General features: G+C 41.0%; 2 protein-coding genes across 2 annotated transcripts in view; one reads left to right on the top strand and one right to left on the bottom strand.

Moving 5' to 3' along the window:
• Positions 1-25477, top strand: part of LOC120872609 (zinc finger protein 383-like) — a 261148-nt gene that overhangs the window by 47839 nt on the left and 187832 nt on the right. The gene's annotated exons all lie outside the window — the stretch shown is intronic.
• LOC120872574 (zinc finger protein 568-like) lies at positions 15086-16415 on the bottom strand. Its single transcript, XM_040253077.1, is given in 1 exon segment — positions 15086-16415. A coding segment is annotated over 1 exon segment (1038 nt). The 5' UTR covers positions 16319-16415; the 3' UTR covers positions 15086-15280.

The raw sequence follows: 25477 nt of genomic DNA, 5'->3' as shown, positions 1-25477 counted from the left end.
TTTTTTATTCACGTACTTTCTCTGTTTCTTTTTGGGTTTTCTCATTGATTTTTTTAGGACTTAAAGTAATCTAGGTATTGATAATTCCAGGTATTGTTGTCGTTCAGTTGCTCAGTCATGTCTGACTCTCTTTGCAACACCATGGATGGCCGCATGGCAGCCTTCCCTGTCCTTCACTATCTCCTGGAATTTGCTCAGACTCATGTCCATTGAGTCGATGATGCCAGGTATTACACGTGTATAAATGTTGGACTTATTTTCTTCACAGATAGCATGTGTTGTGACTGTGACAGTGTTCATTGTTCTGCTGACATTAAGTTTAGGTAGTTTTCATTTGAAAGTGGAAAGTGAAGGTGAAAGTTGTTCAGTCGTGTCTGACTCTTTGCAACCCCATGGACTATACCAACTGAGCTATTAGAGATGCCCATAGTTTTCATTTTAAATCATACCAAATAATCGTATTCAAAAGATAAGAAGGACCTCTTATGATTTACTCCTTTTTAAATATGTTTTCTGCCATGCATCTGCAAGTAGAAATAAATTCCCCCAATATTTTATTTATTTTATTTATATTTCTCAGTAGATAAAATGACATCAAGCTGTACACTTAAGATTTATGCCCTTTATGTACCATAGAAACAGACAGCCCCTGATGTGCTGGAGCTGCTCAGGTCCCTTCAGCTACATCTTGGTGTTTTCCTGGTGACTTCCAGTGACCTCACTTCCCTGGTGGCTCAGATGGTAAAGAATCCGCTTGCAATGTGGGAGACCTGGGTTTGATCCCTGGGTTGGGAAGACTTCCTGGAGAAGGACATGACAACCCACTTCACTTCAGTATTCTTGCCTGGAGAATCTTGTGGACAGAGGAGCCTGGCAGGCTACAAGTCCGTAGGGTTGCAAAGAGTCAGACACGACTGAAGCAACTTAGCAACAGCAGATAGGCAACTATGTGACTCCAATGGGTCAAGACAAAAACAAGATCTGTAAAAATACTGAAACAGATAAAACTGGAACATTTTTCAAACCACAAAATGCCAAACAGGCTCCTGGATAATAGGAATGACTGGTATTTCTTTACCAATTGCAATTTTAACCTTGCTTTATTCTGCACACCCCCCCCAGACAAGATTTATTAATATATGTAGTCATAAACAACAAGGTCCTACTGTATGGCACAGGGAACTATATTCAATATCCTGTAGTAAACCACAATGGAAAAGAATATGAAAAAGAACACGTGTATGTGTGTGTATATATATATATCTGACTCACCCTTGTGCACCAGAAACTAACGTAACATTGTAAATCAATTATACTTCAATTCTTTAAAAAAAAGCCCTAATTCCTGACTACATCCAACCCAAAACAAAGCCTCACTTCCTTAAACCTTCTCTAAATCAATAAACACAAGAACAAGCCTTCTAGCACCTTCTCGTGGACACACCCCCATGGTTCCCAATGGTGTGTGTTCTTTGCTGCAACAAACAGTGAACCCAACTTGTTCTTTTACAGGAATGTTCCTGGTGGTGGTGGTTGGCTGGAGGACACCTGTATAAGTATATGAATCTTAACAATAAAAATATATTTTTTAGGGTTCAGGTTTTCAGCTGACTGACCAGAAGCTAAGTTGATTGCAACACTAAGGAAGTTGTGAAGTGAAAGTCACTCCGTCGTATCTGACTCTTTGCGACCCCCATGGACTGTAGCCCACCAGGTTCCTCTGTCCATGGAATTCTCCAGGCCTGAATAGTGGAGTGGGTAGCCATTCTGTTCTCCAGGGGATCTTCCCAACCCAAGGATCAAGCAACCCAGGTCTTCCGCATTGCAGGCGGATTCTTTACCATCTGAGCCACCAGGGAACAATTATTTATTTAATCAGAGCCTTAAGATCATCTGTAACAGATTTTTTTTTTCATCTGTAACAATTTTTTCAATCAATTAAAACAGGATATAGTTAATTCTCAGCTTTGCTGATGCATCTGCCATTAACAGGATATTTTGTTGTTGTTCAGTGACCAAGTCCTGTCTGACTCTTTGTAGGGGATTGCAGTATCCCAGGCTTCCCTGTCCTTCAGTATCTTCCACAGTTTGCTCAAGCTCTTGTCCATTGAGTTGATAATTCTATGTAACCATCTTATCCTCTGCCACCCCCTTATCCTTTTGCCTTCAATCTTTCTCAGCATCAGGGTCTTTTCCAATGAGTCCACTCTTTGCAGCAGGTGGCTAGTATATTGGAGCTTCAGCATCAGTCCTTCCACTGAATATTCAGGGTTGATTTTCTTTAGGATTAGGCTGCACAAATCGGTTCTTTATTCTTTTTCAAAATCCACTATTTCCCTTAATGTAACATTTCCATGTGGCTGCATTTGGAAAGAACTCTTTAAAGAGCCCCTGATAAATTCACCAGACTCTAGCATAGTTTGCATAAGAAGTCATAATTTGCATAAGAAAGCAAGATTCCCTGTACTCAGATAAGGTGATAAACTAGCCTGAGTGATTATTTTTTCCATTCATAGAAGGAATTAAAAAATTGAGGAACTTCTCTGGTGGTCAGTGGCTAAGACTCTGGGCTCTCAATGCAGGGGCCCAAGTTCAATCCCTGGTCAGGGAACTAGATCCCACATGCCACAACTAAGACCTGGCATAGCCAAAATAAAAAATAAATTTTTTGAAAATATTGAGGATTGTCAGAGGCTCCGCATCTGGATACCCTGTCACGTAGGCTCCTTACAGAATTGGTTGGGGGAGGGGGAGAAGTGCAGGGGAGCCACTGAAGCCCACCCAGGCCGTAGTGTTTACCCAGACCTGGGGCCCCACCTGAACCCAGGGTGGAGCTGGACAAGAGCTGAAAAGAGCTTTCTGCCCATGGGGCACAGTGCTTCCCACCCATCAATTTCCAGGTATCAGGATCACCCTAATTTCCAGAAGCCCTGAACTCTCTGCTCCCCAATCTCTCTGTGGGAAGATTCACAAATGAGTGTCTGGGAAGTGCATTTGTTGAAGTCTTTACTGCTCAGGGAAAAAAATCCTGGAGCAAAATGGAAAATGTTTGGCAGTCTACTTGTGATTTGGAAAGACTTCGATAAAGAAGTTTGTGTTTGCCCTGGAAGGCAGCAGCCAAACAAATAAAATCCAGTCACCAAAGGAGAATAAGCTGATCTTATTGATTCTTATTGGTCTGATCCAGAAGCTTCTTGCATTTTAGGTTTACACAATCCAGGGACAAGATCTCTCCACTGTATTGCTGTAAGATATAAAGAACTTCTTTCAATGTTTTATGTGTATTAGACATTTGATCAATTAAAGCAGTAGGAACAGTCATTAATTATAAGTGGTCATTTTTGCATTAAAGAGCAATGACTTAGCCAAAGATTTCTCTTGGTAAATGTCACATTGCACTTGAAAATATGTCGGTTATCTTCAAATTTCTTTTCATATTGATTTCCAACATAATTCCACAGTGATAGGAGAACAGACTCTATATGATTTCAATACCTTTAGACCACAAAATTTTTGCACCTTATTTTATGTCCCTGGATATATTCCGGTACCTCCTGGTTTATAGTCTATGGGAACTTGAATAGAATTTGTACCCTGCTGATGTGTAAAAATTGTATAAATCTTAATTATGTTGAATTGGTTCACAGTGCTTTTCAGGTTACTATATCCTTCTACTTTTCTGTGTATTCATTCGATTAATTTTTGAGAGCTTGGTATTGAATCCCCAAATAAAAATCTTAAATGTTTTTATTTATTTTATTCGTTTATTTTTGGCTGCGCTGGGTCTTCCTTGCTCTGCTGGCTTTTCTCCAGCTGTGGTGAGCAGGGGCCACTCTTTATCGAGGTGCGTGGGCTTCCACTGAAGCAGCCTCTTTGTGTGGGGCACGGGCTCTAGGATGCGTGCACTTGAGTAGTTGTGGCACATGGGCTTAGTTGCTCCATGGTATGTGGGATATGACCAGGAATCATACCCATGTCTCCTGCCTTGGCAGGTGGATTCTTTACCACTGAGCCACCAGGGAAGTCTTCCAACTAAAAGTCTTAATTTATCTGCTTAAAAAAATAATTGTAATATAGAGTGGAACATCATATATGTGACTTTGTTCTATATTTTCCAAGTCTCCTATAAATGTGTTATACTTTGGTCATTTAAAAAAGAAAAACAAAAAAATTTTTTTAAAGATCAGTGACTTATCAAGTTGACATGAAGTAATTAAACTATTTCTCAGATATACTATAGTCTGGCATTTCCCAAGGGAAGAAAGCAGATTTTATCTGTTTAAGAAACTATCAAAGAATTCTGAATTTGACAATAAAGAGCCTATAATTTCAAAAAATAAATAATCCAAAAGTTTGACATTTTAGTTCAAATGAGAGGTGATGTTATGTTTTGTACTGTCTGCTATTGGAAACTATGTTTGATTTAAAACATTGCAATACCTTATTTTAACATTTTATTTTTAATTTTACTGGTATATAGTTAATTTACAATGTTGTGTTAGTTTCAAGTGTACAGCAAAATGATTCAGTTATATGTATACATACATTCATTCTTTTTCAGATTTTTCACCCATGTTGGTTATTATAGAATATTGAGTAGAGTTCTCTGTGGTATACAGTAGGCCCTTGTTGGTTATATATTTTAGATATAGTAGTGTGTATGTTAATCCCAGGCTCCTAATTATCCCTCTCCCCACCATGTTTTCCCATTGGTAATCATAAATTTGTTTTTGGAAAAAAAAAACTGAATGAGTCATATCAGGGACTGTCCCAATTCAGTAGAGAATAAATTGTAGTCATTCAATTTTTCCATTTTTATTGAGATATAATTCATTGCAGCTTTGGATAAGTTTAAGTATACAGCATAATGATCTGACTTACATCTATAATGAAATGATTATAACAGTAAGTTTAGTGAACATCCATCTCGTATAGATACAAAAAGAAACAATTAAAAAATATTTATGTATTTGGCAGAGCCAGGTCTCAGTTGTGGCACTTTGATTGTTTTGCAACATGCCAGTTCTTTAGTTGCAGTACATGGGATCTAGTTCCATCACCAGGGATGGAGCCCAGGGTGAGGACAGAATCTTAGCCACTGAAGCACCAGGGAAGCACTCAGAAAAAAATTTTTTTCCTTGTAATGAAAAAGAACTCCTACTATTTACTCCTCTAACAATATTCATATATAATATACAGTAGTGCTAATGCTATTTATCATATTATACATCATATCCTTACTAGTTATTTATCTTGTGACTGGAGTTTCATAAGATAACTGGAGTTATCTTATGAAGTTTCTACCTTTTGACTACCTTCATCCAAGTGCCCCTCTCCCTATCTCCTGCCCGACCTGTGATAACCACAAATCAGATCTATTTCCATGAATATGTTTGGTTTTTTGTTTTGTTTTGTTTTTGAAGTATAGTTGTCCTACAACACTGTTTGTTCCTTTTTTTTTTTTTTTTTTTTTAAATTTTTTGGCCTTGCTGCGTGGCATGTGGGATCTTAGTTCCCTGACCAGGGATTGAACCTGCATCCCTTGCATTGGAAGCACAGAGTCCTAACCATTTGACTGCCAGGGAAGTCCCTGTTTGTTCCTGTTATACAACATAATTATCTGATATATCTATATATTTCAAAATTATCACCATGATAAGTCGAGCTATGATATGTCACCACACAAAGATACTACATAGTTATTGACTATATTTCCCACAATATATATTTCATACCTGTGACTCATTTACTTTGCACCTGAAAGTTTGTGCCTCTTCGTCTCCCTCACCTATTTCTGTACTCCTCCCATCCCTTCCCCTCTGGCAACCACCTGTTTCTTCTCTGTATCTATAAATTTGTCTCCGTTTGGTTATGCCAATTCTTCTGTTTTGTTTTTTAGGTTCCACATGTAAGTGAAATCATAGAGTATCTGTCTTTCTCTGTCAGACTTATTTCACTCAGCATAGTACCATCTCGATCTATCCATGTTGTTGCAAATGGCAAATTTGCATTCTTTTGAGTAATATTCCATTATATATAAATTACCACATCTTTATCCATTCATCTGTTGATGATGCTTCCATGTCTTGGCTATTATAGATAACGCTGCAATGAACATTGGGGGATGCATGTATCTTTTCGAACTAGGTTTTTCATTTTCTTCAGATATATACTCAGGAGTGGATTTGCTGGATCATATGGTAGTTCTGATTTTAATTTTTTTCAGGAATCTCCATATGGTTTTCCAGAATGGCTGCACCGATTTACAGTCCCACCAATAGGGTTCCCTTTTCTTGACATTCTTGCTAACACTTGTTATTTGTTGTCATATATATATTTAGTTATTTGGCCGCATCAGGTATTAGTTGCAGCACACAGGATCTTTCATTGTGGCCCACAGACTCTCCAGTTGTGGCATGCAAGCTCCAGGAGCTGCAGCACGTGGGCTCTCTAATTGTGGGCCCTGGGCTCCAGAGGGTGTGCCTCAGTTGGGACATCCAGGGTGGGGTTTTAGTTCCCCAGCTGGAGATTGAACCTGCATCCTCTGCGTTGCAAGATGGATTCTTAACCACTGGACCACCGGGGAAGTCCCCAAAGCATTCTGACAGGCCTGTGTCGAGTCAGGTCATTCAGGATGGCTGTTCTCTTGCTTTGTGCAGCCCCTACTTTACCAGTTCCTTCTTCACCTGCGCCTTGCTCACATGAATGTGCTAACCTGTGCCCCCGCTAGCAATTCTTCTAATCCTCCGGCCAGAGTGGTTCCAGCTGCTACGTTATAAACGGGAAATATCTGCCCTTGTGATGGTTGTTAATTTGAGAGGCTGTGAGGGACATTCCCCAGCTGCTGGTTCCCTTGGTAACTGATGCCAATCTGATGTCAATTCCCCCTGTAAATGGCAGCCTCCTCTCCCCTGTGTAGTAGGTGTCAGCTGCTGTGTTCTGATGCACACAGTGGGCATGTTACTCCAGGGCCTTACTTCAGGTCTGTAAGATCCTCTTGTCCAATAAACCACTGATGTCTCTGTCACTGTCTCTGGGCTCATTGGTCAGTCTCCGGGCTGGGCATCTACAAGGCTTGCAATTCAGCCAGCCAAGAGGCTGAGGAAACTCCACTGATCACCAAGAGATCAGGATATAAAGAGGGGGAATAGAAAGTTGTGGTGGGGGGCGTTGGCTTGCTCCAAGGCTGAGGCAGGGGCAGCAGGTTGGAGGCACGGGCTGTTGTGCTCTGGTCTCTCTCCTTGCCCCTCCTTGGCAGGTAGAAGAGGCCAAAGCAGTGCTGGGTATGCTCCCCTTTCTCTCCCTCCAGCCACCTCTCCTGGCCCCCTTGTGCTGCGGTTTCTGCAACACAGGACTGAACCCACCTGGTTATAGCTTATTGATGGCAGAATATTCAGTCTCAGCAGAAAAATGCCAAAAAGCAAGTTGGACATAAGAAACAAGGACTTGATGAAAAGGCTGCTGCCTTAATATTCCATTTAATATAATACTATTAATATATATTAATAAATATATTAATATATACCTGCACTGTCTGTAGGACACACTTTCCAGATCTAAGACCTTTAAACAGGGGATTCAGTGGTAAAGAATTCACCTGCCAATGCAGGTGATGCAGAAGACGTGGGTTTGATCCCTGGGTTGGGAAGATATGGAGCAGGAAATGGCAACCCACTCCAGTATTCTTGCCTGGAGAATTCTATGGACAGAGGAGCCCGGCGGGCTACAGTCCATAGAGTCGCAAAAGAGTTGGACACGACTGAGAGACTGGGCATGCACGTACAAGATCTTTAAGCAGCGCTTTGAGAGCAAATATCCTAGCTCCTCTTCCTCTAGACTTAGCTGATGTTCAGGCATAAAATTGTTTACAGGTGAATTCATGACACCTCTGACTCTTCTACTGTCTCACACCTTAGTTAACACATCTGTAGCTGCTTTTCTAATAAACTTGATCAGCAAAAATAAAGGGGCTACAGAAACACTTTTTTCTTACTCTACTCATATTTTAATTTACACTATTTTTTTTAAACTTTATTTTGCACTGGGGTATAGCCAGTTAAGAATGTTGTGATAGCTTCAGGTGAACAGAGAAGGGACTCGGGAATACATATACAGAAACACTCATATGTTGCTTCCTTTTGGACTTCATGCAAAGACAATTCTGTGTAAATGTACAGTTGACTCTGATTTGGAAATCTGAAATTCACTCTGTCCTTGTTATAACATTTTTTTTACAGTTGTAATTATGTTGTTTTATATTGTGTAAAATAACTCATTTAATAAAGTATTGCTTTGATTTTTTAAAGAAAGTTAAATCGTGAGGGTAATCCCCAGGTGGCTGTTCACTAGCATGTGGGGCCCTGGGGAAGTTGACTACCAGGAGAGATGTCTTTCTCTTCCATTATTTCAATGATATTCCAGTAGCTGCAGTCTTCTTCCAGTAGCTGCCCATGCTTGTGGCTTACCTGACTGCACATGGATGACAATGAATACAGACAAAACACAAGAACCTGGATTATCTACAAAGACAAGCATGCCTTCTGACCCCTCACCCCTAAACAATTACAGACAGAGGGTTTAGGGATATTACCTCAAGGATAGGCTTGTGAATTGGACATAGCCAGTTACCTGGAAGGGTTTGGTTGGGGCCTAGGGCAATGCAAAATATTAGTAACCTTAGGTCTCTGGTCCCAGCTAGGGAAGTGGCAGAGCAACGATATAGTGAGTTAGAGAAACCTCTATATGCAGTCTACAATGTGTTACAACAGGTGGAAGACATTACAAAAGGCCTACCAGAACTGTGTAGCAGTGTCAACAACCACCATTATTTGGGGTCTAGAACGGCTGTGTGAAACATACAGGACTCTCCCTCACCACAGACATCAACAGCAGCCAAGGAATCCACTTCACCAGGCATGCTGTTCAGAAATGGGCTGATAAAAAATGACATTCGTTGGCATTTCCACCTACCTTACCATGCCATTGCTGCTGGGCTCATGGAAAGGATAAAGGGACTCCTTAACAATTGAAATGGAAGCCCATGCTCTCAACGTGTGGACCAGAAACTAACTCAAGCCCTACGAACTATAAATTCAACATCCCAGGAACAATTATCACTGAGCCCAAGTCATTTGAACCCTGAGACAACTAGTCAACACAATCTGAAATCAACTGTTGCTCACCAAAAGACAGTAGAAACTATTGATCAGGACACTAACTCACTTTTGCCCTTACCACTGGATCTACCCCCAGGGGAACATGTTATAAAATGGCCCTGGGACTGGCAGGTAAGGCCTGGGTGGTTAGGGTTTGCCATCTTGTGGGGGATAGGATTAGAGAGGAACTGAATGGGACTTCCCTGGTGGTCCAGTGGCTAAGACTCCATGCTCCCAATGCCAGGGTTCAATCCCTGGTCAGGGAACTAGATCCCATATGCCGCAACTAAGACCTGACACAGTCAAGTATTTTTTAAAAGAGAAGAAAGGGACTGACAGATTTTACCTGTCTCCTGCCGGCCCACCTACAGCTATTAGTAATTACCCGGGAGAATGCACTGTCTTACTGGAGACTGCATCATCTTATTAACCTTGTGGTTCGTGGGCACACGGCCTGTGTTGGGCACTGGCAAAGGGCTGAGGGTGGGCCAGTGGAATGGTAATGCAAGGCTGGACAAAAACCACAGGCAGGGGTGGTGTTACCTCACAATGAATGTTCTTTCTGCTGAATTTTGCTTAATGGTCATAATCTTCCCTGGGTGATGCCTGTTAAATGCCTTACACTTTATCCCTAGTCTAAGGGGAGGGTGTTTGTGGGCTCGGCAGCAATGGCGCCTCACTGTGAAGTAAAACTGACTGCTGGATCTACAGCCAGATGCTGTCAGCATCCACCTCTGGACTTCCGTGACAAATTGACCCTATAAGCATCTGGCTACAAAGTTTGCATGCCTCATGGACTCTTGAGACCCTAACTGCTGTTGTTATCACAGAAAAAAAGTGAAAGTGTTAGTTGCTCAGTCATGTCTGATTCTTTGTGACCCTATGGGCTGTAGCCTGCCAGGCTCCTCTGTCCATGGAACTCTCCCAGCAAGAATACTGGAGTAGATAGCCATTCCTTTCTCCAGGGGATCTTCCTGACCCAGAGATCAAACACAGGTCCCCCACCTTGCAGGCAGATTTTTTACCATCTGAGCTAGGAGCAAAATATCAGAATTATTTTTTATTGAGGTATAGTTGATTTACAATGTTTATTACTGCTGTACAGCAGTGATTCATACTTTTTCATATTCTTTTCCATTATGGTTTATCACAGGATATTGAATATCCTGTGCTACACAGTAGGACCTTGTTGTTTATCCATTCTGTATATACCAGTTTGTATCCACTAATCCCGAACTCCCAATCCAATCCACTCTCACCTCTCTCCCCCTGGGCAACCACCAGTCTACAATCATTTCTTAACATTCATTACAACTTTTATTATAACTCAAAAAATATCAGAAACTGTAGAGAAAGTATAGATAAAATTTAGTAATCATTTCCCTCTTTTAAAAAATGCTTGAATTTTTGTTGTACATTGTACATTGACTGGTTTAGTTATGACCAATTTAATTTGTTGCATAATATATGTGTACATTAAAGTATGTATTTCTGAAGCATGGGCAAAGGTGGAATCTGATGGATGGTGATTATTCCAAAATCTGTGAATATCTACAGATGCACAATTAATGGACAACCTCATAGCAATTGAGTATCATTTGCTGTTAACAGTTTACTATTTTTGGTGGATAAGTTAAGGGTCTAGTTTTCAATGTGCAAACACTACATTTACACATAACAGTTTCTACAAACTGACAGGTCAGGTCATAAACCATTTTATTTCAGATTAAAAACAAACAACAAAAAAAAACCACCACCACTCTGTTTTCTTTTAATGGGCTGCTAGATTTGACTTGCTATTTTAATTGGAACATTTATATACCATGAGTATACTGGATTATTTTTGTAGCCAATTGGACCTGGATGCTGTCCTTTTCCAAATTTGGTACAGGGGTTATGCTAGCCTCATAGCTGATACTCTTTATAAAATCTTGAAGAGTTAGATTTTATCTGTAAGTTACTCTAGTACTAGAAGAATAAAATGTTGTAGCGCTTTCATCAGTTTTTTTCCTTGGTTCTTACTATATTCAGGAAAATACGACTTTTCCTGGATTTCAGACATACTATAAAAAAACTGAATATATGCATACACTGTAACAGGCCGAATGTAAACAAGCATTTCCTACATCTTGTCGAAGTTGTAAACATATACACATACATATGTTTAAGAAAATACTTAGGAAAATGCTTTTCCCATAATCTCACATATACTATAAAAAACTAAATGTAAACATTTTCTGAACATTTATCTGAAGCATTCTGAATATATGAATATCTGAAAAAGATCTGAAATCAATCCTGAATATTCCTTGGAAGGACTGATGCTAAAACTCCAATACTTTGGCCACCTGATGCAGAGAACTGACTCATTGGAAAAGACCCTGATGCTGGGAAAGATTGAGGGCAGGAGAAGGGGATGGCAGAGGATGAGATGACAGAGGTTGGATGGCATCACCAACTCGATGGACATGAGTTTGAGCAAGCTGTGGGACTTGGTGATGGTGGACAGGGAAGCCTGGTGTGCTGCAGTCCATGGGGATGCAAAGAGGTGGACACGACTGAGTGAGCGACTGAACTGAAACTTTTTTTTACTAATTAAAGTTGAATAAACATGTATATGTATATATACTATATGTGAAAATACTTTTCCCAGGACTCAGATATACAAAGTTGAATATAAATGTTTAACAGAGAGGCATGGAATTTATTTCACATACAACCAAGCATAGAGCAGTTCTGAATTGTTTAATCAGCTCTACAGTGTCAAACACACAAGCAACTCTATTGCCTGTGCCAGTCTCAGCTTCTTGCATTCTCTGGTTTTAAAGAGGCTACAATCCCAGATATCATACAGAGATGTGTCCTGTATAAGGGAAGGCCATTTCCTCCTATTTTGTAAGTAAAGAAAATTTAACTGAAGCTCACTTGCAGTCTTTTGCTTAGACCTTCGGTGGTCAGCACTGCTACCCGTATGTGTACTGTACTGTGCTAAGTCACTTCAGTCCTGTCTCTTTGCAACCCCATGGACTGTACCCCGTCAAGCTCTTCTGTCCATGGGATTCTCCAGGTAAGAATACTGGAGTGGGTTGCCATGCCCTACCCCAGGGGGTCTTCAGGCAGGTTCTTTACCACTAGCACCACCTGGGAAGCCCATTACACATATGCTGCTGCTGCTGCTGCTAAGTCGCTTCAGTCGTGTCCGACTCTGTGCGACCCCATAGACGGCAGCCCACCAGGCTACCCCATCCCTGGGATTCTCCAGGCAAGAACACTGGAGTGGGTTGCCATTTCCTTCTCCAATGCATGAAAGTGAAAAGTGAAAGTGAAGTCGCTCAGTCGTGTCTGACTCTTAGCGACCCCATGGACTGTAGCCTACCAGGCTCCTCCGTCCATGGGATTTTCCAGGCAAGAGTACTGGAGTGGGGTGCCATTGCCTTCTCCGCATTACACATATGCTCAGTTGCAATTAGGAGAGCAAGCATCTGGCATTTAGATTTAGGTGAGCAGCAGGCATCTAGAAAAGGGAGACTGGTTAATACCAGTGGATAGGCAACCAACAATGTCTGCCAAAATACTGCCTTATTTCTTGATCTCTTTAATTGCTTCTTTTTTGGTGTGAACCATTTAAAAAGTCTATTAAATTTGTTACAATACTGCTTCTGTCTTATGTTTTCATTTTTTGGCCATGAGACATGTGGGATCTTAGCTCACCGACCAGGGATTGGACTGGCACCCTCTGTGCTGTAAGGCTAAGTCTCAACCACTGGACCACCAGGTGAAGTCCCTTTGATCTCCTTCATTTCTGCAATTATACATACTTTCTCACTTATGATGCTTGAATTTTTTTCTGTCCAGGGTACAATCTCTTTAATTTTAAAAAGTTTTCAAGGTGTCTTTTGAGTTTTGCACTTACTTTGCTAGAGCGCCTCAAGACTACAGCTGGATGCTTGTTGAGCAAGTGAAGGCACTCGCTCATTCCTCTGGTCAACAAACGCTTACTGAGAACCTCTTAGCAACTGGCAGGGGACTAAGTATTTATAATAAAGTGAGAATGAATCCTGGCTTTTAATTGTCCCCATTTTCTATACATACATTGAAAGAAGTTAAATTCCCTGAGTAAAGCTTTGGTTGCATCCTACAAATTTTAACATTGTCTCTTTGTCATTCATTTGCCGAATAATTTGATTTCCTTTTTAATGTGAAACTTATATAGCTATCTTAAATTTCCTTGTAGAGAAATGGATTTTGTATGAGGCTTTATTTTCTAATTCACTAAAATAGAGGTCAGAGATTGTGGCATGTCTGTTTTTTGGAAGGTCTTAAATCATCTAAATCTCTCTGACCTTACAGTAGCTCACTTTTATTATACTGGAGTTCCTTACATTATGAATCCCCTGGTGGGGGAGAAAAGCAAGCTATGAAAAGCTTCAGTTTTAAAATTTTTCTCCAGGAGGAACTATCTAACATTCTAGAAAGAAAGATGATGTAAGATGTTTGTATAGTCACTACACTGTAAGGCCTTCCTCTTACAGGATTTCCAATACAAAACTAGGAAAACAAAAAAGTTAAGAATATAATGCAGCTCTCATTTAGCACATTTTCAATATGAGTCAGATAAGGGATACAATGTACACAATGCTAAGAAATATGATCCTAATATTACTAATTGGTTAAGTAATTAGCCCTATAAGAAATGAGCAATAATGGTGAAGTAAATGTTGGTTAAATCCTTTCCCACTCTGATTCGGTTCAGGTTAATTTTAGCAGATAGATGTTTCATCTATATGATATTTGTATTGTGACACTTGATTTCCCATAAAGGCTAATGACCCTTCATGTTCAGAAAAGTTAGACTGATTTCTGTGTCTAACATTTTCACTACCTTTCTAAGTCTGCCCACTTGGCTTATCTTCATGGAGTTTTTCACTTTTTCAACTGAACTCTGATGTCTAATAAATTTTGAAATACAGATACACCCCTCCCAATTCCTAACATTTATAAGATTTCTCATCAGTAATACAGGTCAAGGGGCGGCGACTGAGAGCACCAGGCTGCGACGGCACAGGAGAGGCCAAGAGGAGCTATCCTACGTCCGAGGTCAGGGGCAGCATCCGAGAGGAGCAACCCCATGTCCAAGGAGCGGCGGCTGCGTGGGCGCAGGAGGGCTGAGAGGAGTTACTCCACGTTCAAGGTCAGGAGGGGCGACCTCATCCAAGGTAAGGAGCAGCGGCTGTGCTTTGCTGGAGCAGCCGTGAAGAGATATCCCACGTCCAAGGTAAGAGAAACCCAAGACGGTAGGTGTTGTGAGTGGGCATCAGAGGGCAGACACACTGAAACCATACTCATAGATAACTAGTCAATCTGATCACAGGGACCACAGCCTTGTCTAATTCAATGAAACTAAGCCATGCCATGTGGGGCCACCCAAGATGGATGGGTCATGGTGGAGAGGTCTGACAGAATGTGGTCCACTGGAGAGGGCAATGGCAAACAACTTCACTATTCTTGCCTTGAGAACCCCATGAACAGTATGAAAAGGCAAAATGATAAGATACTGAAAGAGGAACTCCCCAGGTCGGTAAGTGCCCAATATGCTACTGGAGATCAGTGGAGAAATAACTCCAGAAAGAAGGGATGGAGCCAAAGCAAAAATACCCAGTTGTGGCACTGACTTGATAGACATGAGCTTGGGTAAACTCCGGGAGCTGGTGATGGACAGGGAAGCCTGGCATGCTGCGATTCAGGGGGTTGCAAAGAATCGGACACGACTGAGCGACTGAACTGCATACATATCAAATTCTGGCCCTTAATTAAAGGCCTCATATCCACAGTATGAAGTGTGATATTAAGCTGTTGTCCTTAAATGCTTTCCCACATTCCTGACAATTACATAGGCTTTTGTTTTACTAGCACAAATTTCCAGATGTCAATTTTTATTTTTAGTTCTACCTGTTTATTGCTACCAGCCATCTCCCTCCAACACCTCATGCGTGTGCGCTCTGGTCATGTGACACCATGGACTGCAGCCCACTAGGCTCTTCTGTCTGTAGAATTTTCCAGGGAAGAATACTGGAGTGGGTTGCCATTTCCTTCTCCCAGATGTCAAATTTTGGTTTCCCATGTCTTCACTCACTCCTCTGTCCTGCATGAATTCTTTGATGTTGACTAAGGTGTGAGCCATGAATAAAGGCCTTCCCACATTGCTCACATTCATAGGGTTTCTCACCAGTATGAATTTTCTGGTGTCTAAGCTCTGAGCCACGGCCAAAGGCCTTCCCACATTCCTTACACTCATAGGGTTTTTCACCACTATGATTTCTCTCGTGATGAGTAAGTTCTGATCGTCGAATAAAAGCCTTCCCACATTCCTTACATTTATGGGGTCTCTCACCAGTGTGAATTTTTTGATGCCAGATAAGTTCTGTGCTACAAGTAAAGGCCATTTCACATTCCTTGCATTTATAAGGTTTCTCACCCGTGTGAGCTCTCTGATGTCTGGTAAGTTCTGAGCCACGGTGAAAGGCTTTCCCACATTGCTTACACTTGCATGGTTTCTCCCCTGTATGAACACTCTGATGTCGGACAAGATGTCAATCGGAAATAAAACCTTTCCCACATTCCCTACATTTATGAGGTTTCTCACCAGTATGAATTCTTTGATGTAGGTTCAGTTGTGAGGCACAACTGTACACCTTCCCACATTCCTTACATTCATAGCGTCTCTCACCAGTATAAATTATCTGATGAAGACTAAGTTGTGTGTCATAGCGAAAAGCTTTCCCACAGTCCTTACACTTATGGGGTTTCTCACCAGTATGGATTCTCTGATGTCAAAGGCGTGAGGGACGGGTAAAGGCTTTCCCACACTCCTTACATTTGTAGTATTTCTCACTGGTATGAATCCTCTGATGTAAATTCAGCTGTGAGGTAGATGGAAAGGCCTTTCCACATTCCATACACTTAAAGGGTTTCTCACCTATGTGAATCTTTTGGTGTTTACTAAGTTGTGAGGTAGAATGAAAGGCTTTCCCACATTCCTTACATTTATGAGGTTTCTCAGCAGTATTAATGCTCTGAGATTTCATCATCTGAGAGTCACGAATAAAGTCACCTTCCTTATTTTCATTACTTTTTTGGCTTTCATGAATTCTCTGATGTTTCATCAAGTCTGACCTACTATTAAAGGCTTTCTCACATTCTCCACATTTAGAGTCTTTCTTCTTATTATGACTTCTTTCATGTTGACTCTGGTTGGTTGGGACCTAGAAGTCTTACATTCCTTGGATTCACAGGATTTTGCTCCAGTAGGAGCTGTCTGAGGTGCTCTAGGATCTGTGTACTGAATGGAAGTGGATCTTTCTTCAAAAGTTATTATGGCTTGTCTGAAATGTTCTTCTGGTAGCCTCTCCAAGTGGCATCTGATTTCTCTGGTATTTCTGACTCTAGGACACTCAAGATTAGAGCTTACAAGTCTATTATCTCCAGTTGCAATGACTGAATTTCATAACTGTCCTCCTTTAAAGATAAAGTCTTGGCTTCTCTTCTAGATTCCCAGTCTGTAAGATAACAAAGAAAAGAGTATTTTCATGTTGCAGGAGAAAGGAAAGTTCCAAGGCAGAAACAACAAACTAACAATAGTGAATAGTTTAAACTGCTCTTAACCCTGCATTATAATTTGGAAAAAAAAAAAAAGGGATGGGAGGGGAATAAGAATAGAGAAAATGAGAGCAGCTTATGAAGAAAGTGATTTTTTAAATATTTATTTATTTGGCTGTGCCAGGTCTTAGTAGTAGCATGTGAACTCTTTAGTTGGGGCATGTGGGATCTAGTTCCCTGACCAGTGATTGAACCCAGGCCCCCTGCATTGGAAGCACTGGAATCTTAGTCACTGCACCACCAGGGAAGCCCCAAGGAAGTGACTTTTCACTTCTGGTGAGAATCAGCTGGGGAACTTGTTAAAAATACAATGTCCAGGACCTCCCAGGTGGTTTAGCAGTTAAGACTCAGCACTCCCAACCCAGGGGGTCTGGGTTAGATCCCTCATTGGGGAACTAGATCCCACATGCCACATCCAGCAGTTGGTAACTAAAGATTGAAGATCTTATGTGCCACAACTAAGATCCAGCATAGCCAAATAAATAAATTATAAATATTTTTTTAAAAATATGTAATGTCCAGGAACCAACCAACTAAACGAGAATCTAAAGGAGTAGGACATTATCTAACAGCAAGTCCTCTCATCTCTAGCCCCAGGTTTTGATTACTTCTACTAGTATCTCTAGTAGTAATCACCTTGTCCAGAGCCATCCTCACCAAGATTAACAAAACATCCTCCTAGCATAGTATTTCCCTATGGAATACTATGAAAGTGAAGTGGCTCAGTCGTGTCTGACTCTCTGCGACCCCATGGACTGTAGCCTACCAGGCTCCTCTGCCCATGGGATTTTCCAGGCAATAGTACTGGAGTGGATTACCATTTCCTTCTCCAGGGGATCTTCCCAAACCAGGGACTGAACCCGAGTCTCCCACATTGTAGACAGACACTTTACCATCTGAGCCACCAGGGAAGTTTTATGGAAATACTATGCTCCCTATGGAACTATCCCATCCCCAACACGGTAGCCAGAGTGCTCTTATTAAAATAAGTTCGATCATGTCATTCTTCTCAAAATCATCCAATGGATTTTCTTCTCACCCAGAGTAGAAGTCAAAATCCCTCAGTGATCCACAGGGCCTTTCCAGAACTTGTCCTGCACTACCTCTCTGACCTTACTGCCTTATCCCCTCCCATGAGCTGACTCTATTCTAGCTCCCTGACCAACCAGATGTTCACATTTGCCAAGCACACCCTTCCTTCAGAATCTCTGCCTACAAATATCTTCCCTAAGATATCAACATGGCTCTTTCAATTCCTTCATTCTGACCTCTATTTAGATGCCAACTTAAGAGACCACTCTCTACAAAACAGGACCTTCATCAATCTACTTACTGTACTTTTTTGCAGTGTACTTATCACATGTCATTTTATCTCTTCCCCCAACATTATGCTTGAAAGTTTTCATAACACAGAAGAATGAAAAGAACTAGACCGTGAACTCCCATAATCTCATCACCTAGATTCTACAATAAATGTTTGGGTCTACTTGCCTTATTATACATCTATCTACCCCTCCAAACATCAAGTCACCTTGCAGACATCAGTATACTTCACCTCTAAACTCAACAGATTGTATTTTAACTTGTTTACTTCTGTACTGGCTGTCGACCCTTCACTGTACCTGCACAAAGTAAATAATAGTTGTCTGCCAAATGTATGGCTATTGGTATGTTTTTCTATCTCCCTCACTGATTTCTGAGGCAACTCAAAATGTGGGACTCACTGTTTAAATGCAGTGCCTTCCCCCTGCACCTGAAATACAAAATTCACTATCAGACCTGCAAAATTCTGCAGCATCTGGCCCCCGCTTCCCTCTTCAACTTAATTTTGAGGTACTGTCACCTTCACTCACCATGAGTTCACTATACTGGCCTCCATTCAACCTGTATGTCATGCCAATTACAGTCTCATCTTTCAGGAAATGTTTTGGCTCCTTTGCATGCTCTCTGTTCCAGGATATCTGCCATGGCCAGCTTCTTTCATTCTAAACATCTTAATTTTCTATCCTATATCCTTTTCTTTGCCCTCATAATCTTTTTCTCAATTTTTATAATTACATACTTGTTCATCAGTTTATCTATTGGTATAATTTCTCCCAAGGCTTCCCTGGAGGCTCAGTGGTAAGAAAACCACCTACTGGTCTGGGAAGATCCCACATGCCAAGGAGTGACTGAACCCGTGCACCACAACTTCTGCAAGAGAAGTCACTGCAATGAGAAGCCCACACACCACAAGTAGAGGGTACCCACAAGTAGAGGGTACAGTGGTAGTTGAAGCCCAGCTTGCCACAACTAGAGAAAGCCCACGCAGCAGTGAAGACCCAGCATAGTCAAGAATAAAAATAAATAAAAATTATTAAAAAAAAAAATCAGAACAAAATTGGACCCAAAGTGTGGTGAAAATGGTTATCTCATGGAAAGGAGGAATGGAGGAAAGCAGAAAGGCACTTCCTTTCTGAAATCAGAGGGAATATGAGAAACAGCAGCAAGAAATTGGAAGACATGTGAAACATCAGTCTCACATTACACATTACTCTCTTCTCCAGATCTCAGGCTTCTTGGGGAGCTTTCATAACAACATCTCAGATGTGCTGCCTGCCTTCTCACAGGTCAGGAGAGTGACATCTGCCATGGCGTTTCCCATGTGAGTCTCTATTACTCACCTGGGCACCATTCTTCTGTCTCCTTGCCCTTAACCATCCAGGGCTCCTTTCCCTGCTCCAATAAGGAGATCACATCTGGCTTAAAATTGGTGAATCCTGCTCAAGAAAGAAAAAAAGGATCAAGTTATGTTGTGGGTGTCCCAGAATTAAAATCAGCCCACGATTATCATGAAAGAGGAGTAAGAAAATTAAGGGTAAGAGGAAAGGGGGATGAAGATAAAGTTCAATGGAGCAGCTGATTTCTTTTTCTTTTTATTTCAGGTCCTGAATATTTATTTTTTGTTTGTTTTTCCTAGGCTGCATGCATTAATTATTTTATTAATTTATTTTTAATTGGATGATAATTGCTTTACAATGTTGTGTTTTTTGCTGTACAACAACATGAATCAGTCATAATTATATACATATATCCCCTCTCTCTTAAGCCTCCCTGCTCTCCCCACACCACCCCACTAGGTTGTCACAGAGCACCAGGCTGAGGTCCCTGTGTTATATAGCAGCTTTCCACTAGTTATGTTTTACACATGATAATGTATATAGGAACAGCTAATTTCTAACTTCACAAGGGACAAAGCATTCTTTGGTAAGCGCTTAGGAAGAATTGTTACTTCAGCCAAGCACTTAGGAAGGACTCACAAAAAATTGGGATTCCCTTGTGGCTCAGCTGGTAAAGAATCTACTTGCAATGCGGGAGACCTAGGTTCAATTCCTGGGTTGGGAAGATCCCCTGAGAAGGGAAAGGCTACCCACTCCAGTATTCTGGCCTGGGGAATTCCATGGATATATAGTCCATGGGGTCACAAAGAGTTGGACACAACTGAGTGACTTTCACTTCTTCACTTCACAAGAAATTATTATAATAAATATAAAAATTTAAAACCAATTCTGAATTTTGGAGGACAAATCAACTTACCCAGTGAAATCAGGTTGTTTTAATTCTCCAGCATCACATCTTGGTACAAATTCTTCTGAGCAGAGTGCAAGCATTCCCACTCTTTCTGAGAGAAGTAAATGACCACATCTTTGAACGTGAAATCCTGAAACCACAGATAAAAATACACAGAAATTAATCGGCCAAAATCTTTACAAGAAAATAGAAGAAAATTAAGAGAGCAATTCAATAGGAAAATGCTGTTTGGAAAAAAAGGACACACTGGACCTTTCAAAATGGTAAGTCAACAGCTCCATATCAAAAACAAACAGCTTAATCAAAAAATGGGCAAAAGACCTAAACAGACATTTCTTCAAAGAAGACATACAGATGTGCAAAAAGCACACGAAAAGATGCTTGAACATCATTAATTATTAGAGAAATGCAAATCAAAACTACAGTGAGGTATCACCTCACACTAGTAAGAATGGCCATCATTAAAAAGTCTATGAATAATAAATGCTGCAAAGGGTGTGGAGAAAAAGGAACCTTCCTACACTATTGGTACGAATGTAAATTGGTACAGCCACTATGGAAAAGTCTGGAGGTTCCTTAAAAAACTAAAAACAGAGCTACCATATAATTCTGCAATCCCACTCCTGAGTATATGTTTTGAGAAAACCATAATTCAACAAGATACATATACCACAATATTCACTGCAGCACTACTGACAATAGCTAAGACAAAGAAGCAACCTAAATGTCCATCAACAGATGAATGGATAAAGATGTGGTGTATTTATACAATGGAATATCACTCAGCCATAAAAAGGAATGAAACAAAGCCATTTGCATGTTTTGGACATCCATCCAACATGGATGGACCCAGAGATTATCATACTAAGTGAAGTAAGCCAGACAGAGAACAACAAATAAGATGTTATTGCTTATATGTGGAATCTAAAAAAAAAAAAAAAATGATACAAATGAACTTATATACAAAACAGAATTAGACCCACAGACATAGAAAATAAACTTATGCTTACCAAAGGGGAAAGGTGGGAGGAGGGATAAATTAGAAGTTTGGGATTAACATATATATACTACTATATAGGGCTTCCCTGGTGGCTCAGGCAGTAAAGAATCTGCCTGCAATGAGGGAGACCTAAGTTTGATCCCTGGGTTGGGAATATCCCTTGGAGAAGGGAATGGCAGCCCACTCCAGTATTCTTGCCTGGAGAATTCCATGGACAGAGGATCCTGGTGAGCTACAGTCCATGGGGTCACAAAGAGCTGGACACGACTAAGCTACTAACACACATACATACTACTACTATATATAAAATATAACCAATAAGGATAGCACAGGGAACTATACACAACATTTTATAATAACTTTTAAGAAAAAGAATCTGAAAAGATACATATACGTATAACTGAATAACTTTGCTATACACTTAAAACTAACAACATTGTAAATTGACTATACTTCAATTAGAAAAAAAAAAAAAGGACAGTTCAGTGTGGAAACAAGGGTGATCACAGTACACATTCTTGGTGTACACACCATTTGTTAAAAAAACTGAGATGTAGTTGATATATAATACTGTATGTTTCAGGTATATAACATGGTGATTCAAAAAATTTTTAATTATTTTCCATTTATAATTATTATAAAATATTGGTTACAGTACCTGTGTCATTCAAATCATTCTTAAACATTCCTCCAACTACAGATAAACCCTCTCTGGTATTATCCTTTTTCATTATCCAGCCAGGTCTGGGAATAAACAAAGTCTAGATAATCGGTGTTTCCCAATTAAATAAAACTGTACATACAAGTACATAACACATGCTATGTTGTGTGTTCAGCACACAACACTGTGACCATCTCCTTGCATTTACCCATTTAAGAAATTTGTTTAAAAGTCTGAATCATTCAAAGGTACCTTTAAAAACCTCTCTCTCTGAAAATAGGATTTGAATATAGCTTATGTGATTTAATTATCTCTTAAAAACTCAGTGAAGTAAGCCAGAAAGAAAAATACCAATACAGTATACTAACACATATATATGGAATTTAGAAAGATGGTAATGATAAACCTGTATGCAAGACAGCAAAAGAGACACAGATGTTTAGAACGGGCTTTTGGACTCTGTGGGAGAGGGAGAGGGTGGGATGATTTGGGAGAGTGGCATTGAAACATGTATACTATCATGTAAGAAATGAATCGCCAGTCTATGTTCGATACAGCATACAGGATGCTTGAGGCTGGTGCACGGGGATGATCCAGAGAGATGATATGGGGTGGGAGGTGGGAGGGAGGTTCAGGATTGGGAACTCACATACACTGAGACCCACAATGAGCAAACATTACACAAGTTCAAAATGGACCCACAGGTTCCGTGTGGACTATCACATAACTGCATACACAGAATCTATCAAAAAAAAAAAAAAAAAAAAGAATCTATCATATGTCTATCATATCCTCAGTCCCCCAAAAATCTCAGAGCCAAAAATATGAGCAAATACTAAGAATCCAAAAAATCAGTATCAACTACCTTCTTGTCTAATTGGAAACCCCTGGAAAAAGAAATGGCAACACACTCCAGTATTCTTGTGGGGAAACTCCCACGGAAGAGAAGCCTCGTGGGCTAGAGTCCCTGGGGTCACAAAGAGTCAGACATGAATGAGTGACTGGAATGCATCCACTATAATTGGGAAACCCAAGTCTGCAACATGGAGTCTCACTTAACCACTCACCTCCACTTCATCAAAGCACAGCTCTAACAAGAGAGGGACAACATTTCCAGCAAGAGTTGGTTTTCCCATTCCATCAGTACTCCCAGTGGAAGCATATACACTTATGGAATGCTAAATGGTTTCTAAATAAACAGTTACACGTTTGTTGGAGAAGAGAGAGACACTTAGGGGACAGCAGCATCATTCATTAGAATTGGAAGAACTGGGGAACAAGTTCTTCGGAGAGGCTCAGGGAAGCAAGCAGTTCCAGGAAAAAGAAACCCACAGTTCAAATCTTCCAAAATAAAAAAATGCTCTTGATGTAGGAGAGAGAAGAAACATCAATTCACATAAGCAATGGCTTTTAGGATTACAAACTAGATCATTTATATCCTGGGTTCACCCAAGAGAAATACAAGTTAAGAAGACAAAGGAGGAAGAGGTAAGAACAGCCCTGAGTCACCATACTGACCTCAGAGTCTGCAAATGAAGTTTCCTCTCTCCTTCCCTGTTCCTAATCTTCCTGCTTTTGGCAACCCAGTGTGTGCACACACAACAGAGAGTCCCTTTCTCTTTCTCCATCTGAGGGAGAGTAACAAACCTTGGCTTTCCCTGAACTCCAGAGAATCCAACTGTACATAATGTGTTCAGAAGAAATAACTTTTCCACCATGAGGAGCTCATCTGAACCCAGAAGAGCCTGCTCTGATCTGCCCCAGGTAGACCCTTGGTCTATCAGGAAGATGCTAAGTTCCTCAGGTGAGGAGCATCTTAGAGACATGAGGACATCCGCAAGCCCAGAGCACAGGACACTTAGGCAGGCCCAGCACTGGACAGATTCCTCAACAGAGGCCTCCAGCCTCCTCCATGCCTAAGATTCAAGTATTTCCTTGGCTTTGTGCCCATATCCCAGAACTAGGGCCCCGAGAACCCAATCTAGAACCTCTTTCCACAAAGACCCTGTCCAGAATCACCAATACTGGGCCAGACAACCAATATGATCAGCAGGTTCTCAGCAGCCTCAGCCAAGCTCAGCTACCTGGATGCAGGCTGCCACGGCTTTTGTTGTTGTTCTGGTTGTTCAGTCACCACGTCCAACTCTCTGTGACCCTATGGACTGCAGCAGGCTCCCTTGTCTTTCACTATCTCCTGGAGTTTGCTCAAATTCATGTTCATTGAGTAGGTAATGCTATCCAACCATCTCATCCTCTGCCATCCCCTTCTTTTGCCTTCAATCAGGGTCTTAATGACAGCTTTCAGTTCAGTTCAGTTCAGTTCAGTCGCTCAGTCATGTCCGACTCTTTGAGACCCCATGAATCGCAGCACGCCAGGCGTCCCTGTCCATCACCAACTCCCGGAGTTCACTCAGACTCACGTCCATCGAGTCAGTGATGCCATCCAGCCATCTCATCCTCGGTCGTCCCCTTCTCCTCCTGCCCCCAATCTCTCCCAGCATCAGAGTCTTTTCCAATGAGTCAACTCTTCGCATGAGGTGGCCAAAGTACTGGAGTTTCAGCTTCAGCATCATTGCCTCCTAAGAAATCTTCAGAATGGACTAGTTGGATCTCCTTGCAGCTTTACATGAAACCATAATTTTCAGAATCCTCATGGTCTGTACATCCTGGTCCCCAGCCACGATCATCCATGGCTTTCTTGCTTTTCATTCCTACCCTCAGCCTTACTGCTGATAGGCAGTGCTCACTGAGTCTCAAGCACAATAACTGTGCATTAAACACTTTCAGTCCCTGGTGTCTTATATGTATTAATCTTCAGGAAAGGCCCATGAATCTTTAGGTTAGTGAAGTAAGTAATTTACTCAAGTTTGCAGTAAGCAGTGGCACGGCTGAGCTTTAAATTTAGATTTCTCCAGCCCTCCAGATGATGCCCTTCCACTCCTGACCCTTGCACATGCAGCCAGGGATTTCCTGATCCTTTGCAAGAACGCTGAGCTGGACTCTGCACCTAGGGAAGCAGAAAACACTTGGTTTGCTCTGTTTATCACTGCAGAGCACAACACTATGAGGGGAAATCAGAGGTAGAAGGATAAGAGAGGAAAGAAGCAGTTCTGTAAACAGAATTCCTTTGAAATGAACTAACAGTGACTTACTTAAGTTGAGGGGTATGTGGAAAATTTCACGTAACATGTAAAAGATTGACTGGGGCCCAGAAAAAGAACAGAACTCCAACAAATGAAAACAGACTTAGCAGCATTCCAAGAACAGTGAATGTGCTAAGTTGGAGGTAGAGAGGGAGAAAAAATTACATCCTGTGTGTCTGAGGAACAGATAAGTTAATGGGGATAACTGGTGAGGGATTCTGGGAAAGAAGTAGACAGCCGTGATGGTGAAGAAATCTGAAGGGGCCAGAAAAGAAAGGCCTTGGATGATGGT

The sequence above is a fragment of the Oryx dammah genome, unplaced genomic scaffold (assembly GCF_014754425.2).
Source record: "Oryx dammah isolate SB20612 unplaced genomic scaffold, SCBI_Odam_1.1 HiC_scaffold_13, whole genome shotgun sequence".
NCBI lineage: Eukaryota > Metazoa > Chordata > Mammalia > Artiodactyla > Bovidae > Oryx > Oryx dammah.
Note: the sequence above shows the minus strand (reverse complement) of the source record. Positions and strands in the feature narration are given on the sequence as shown.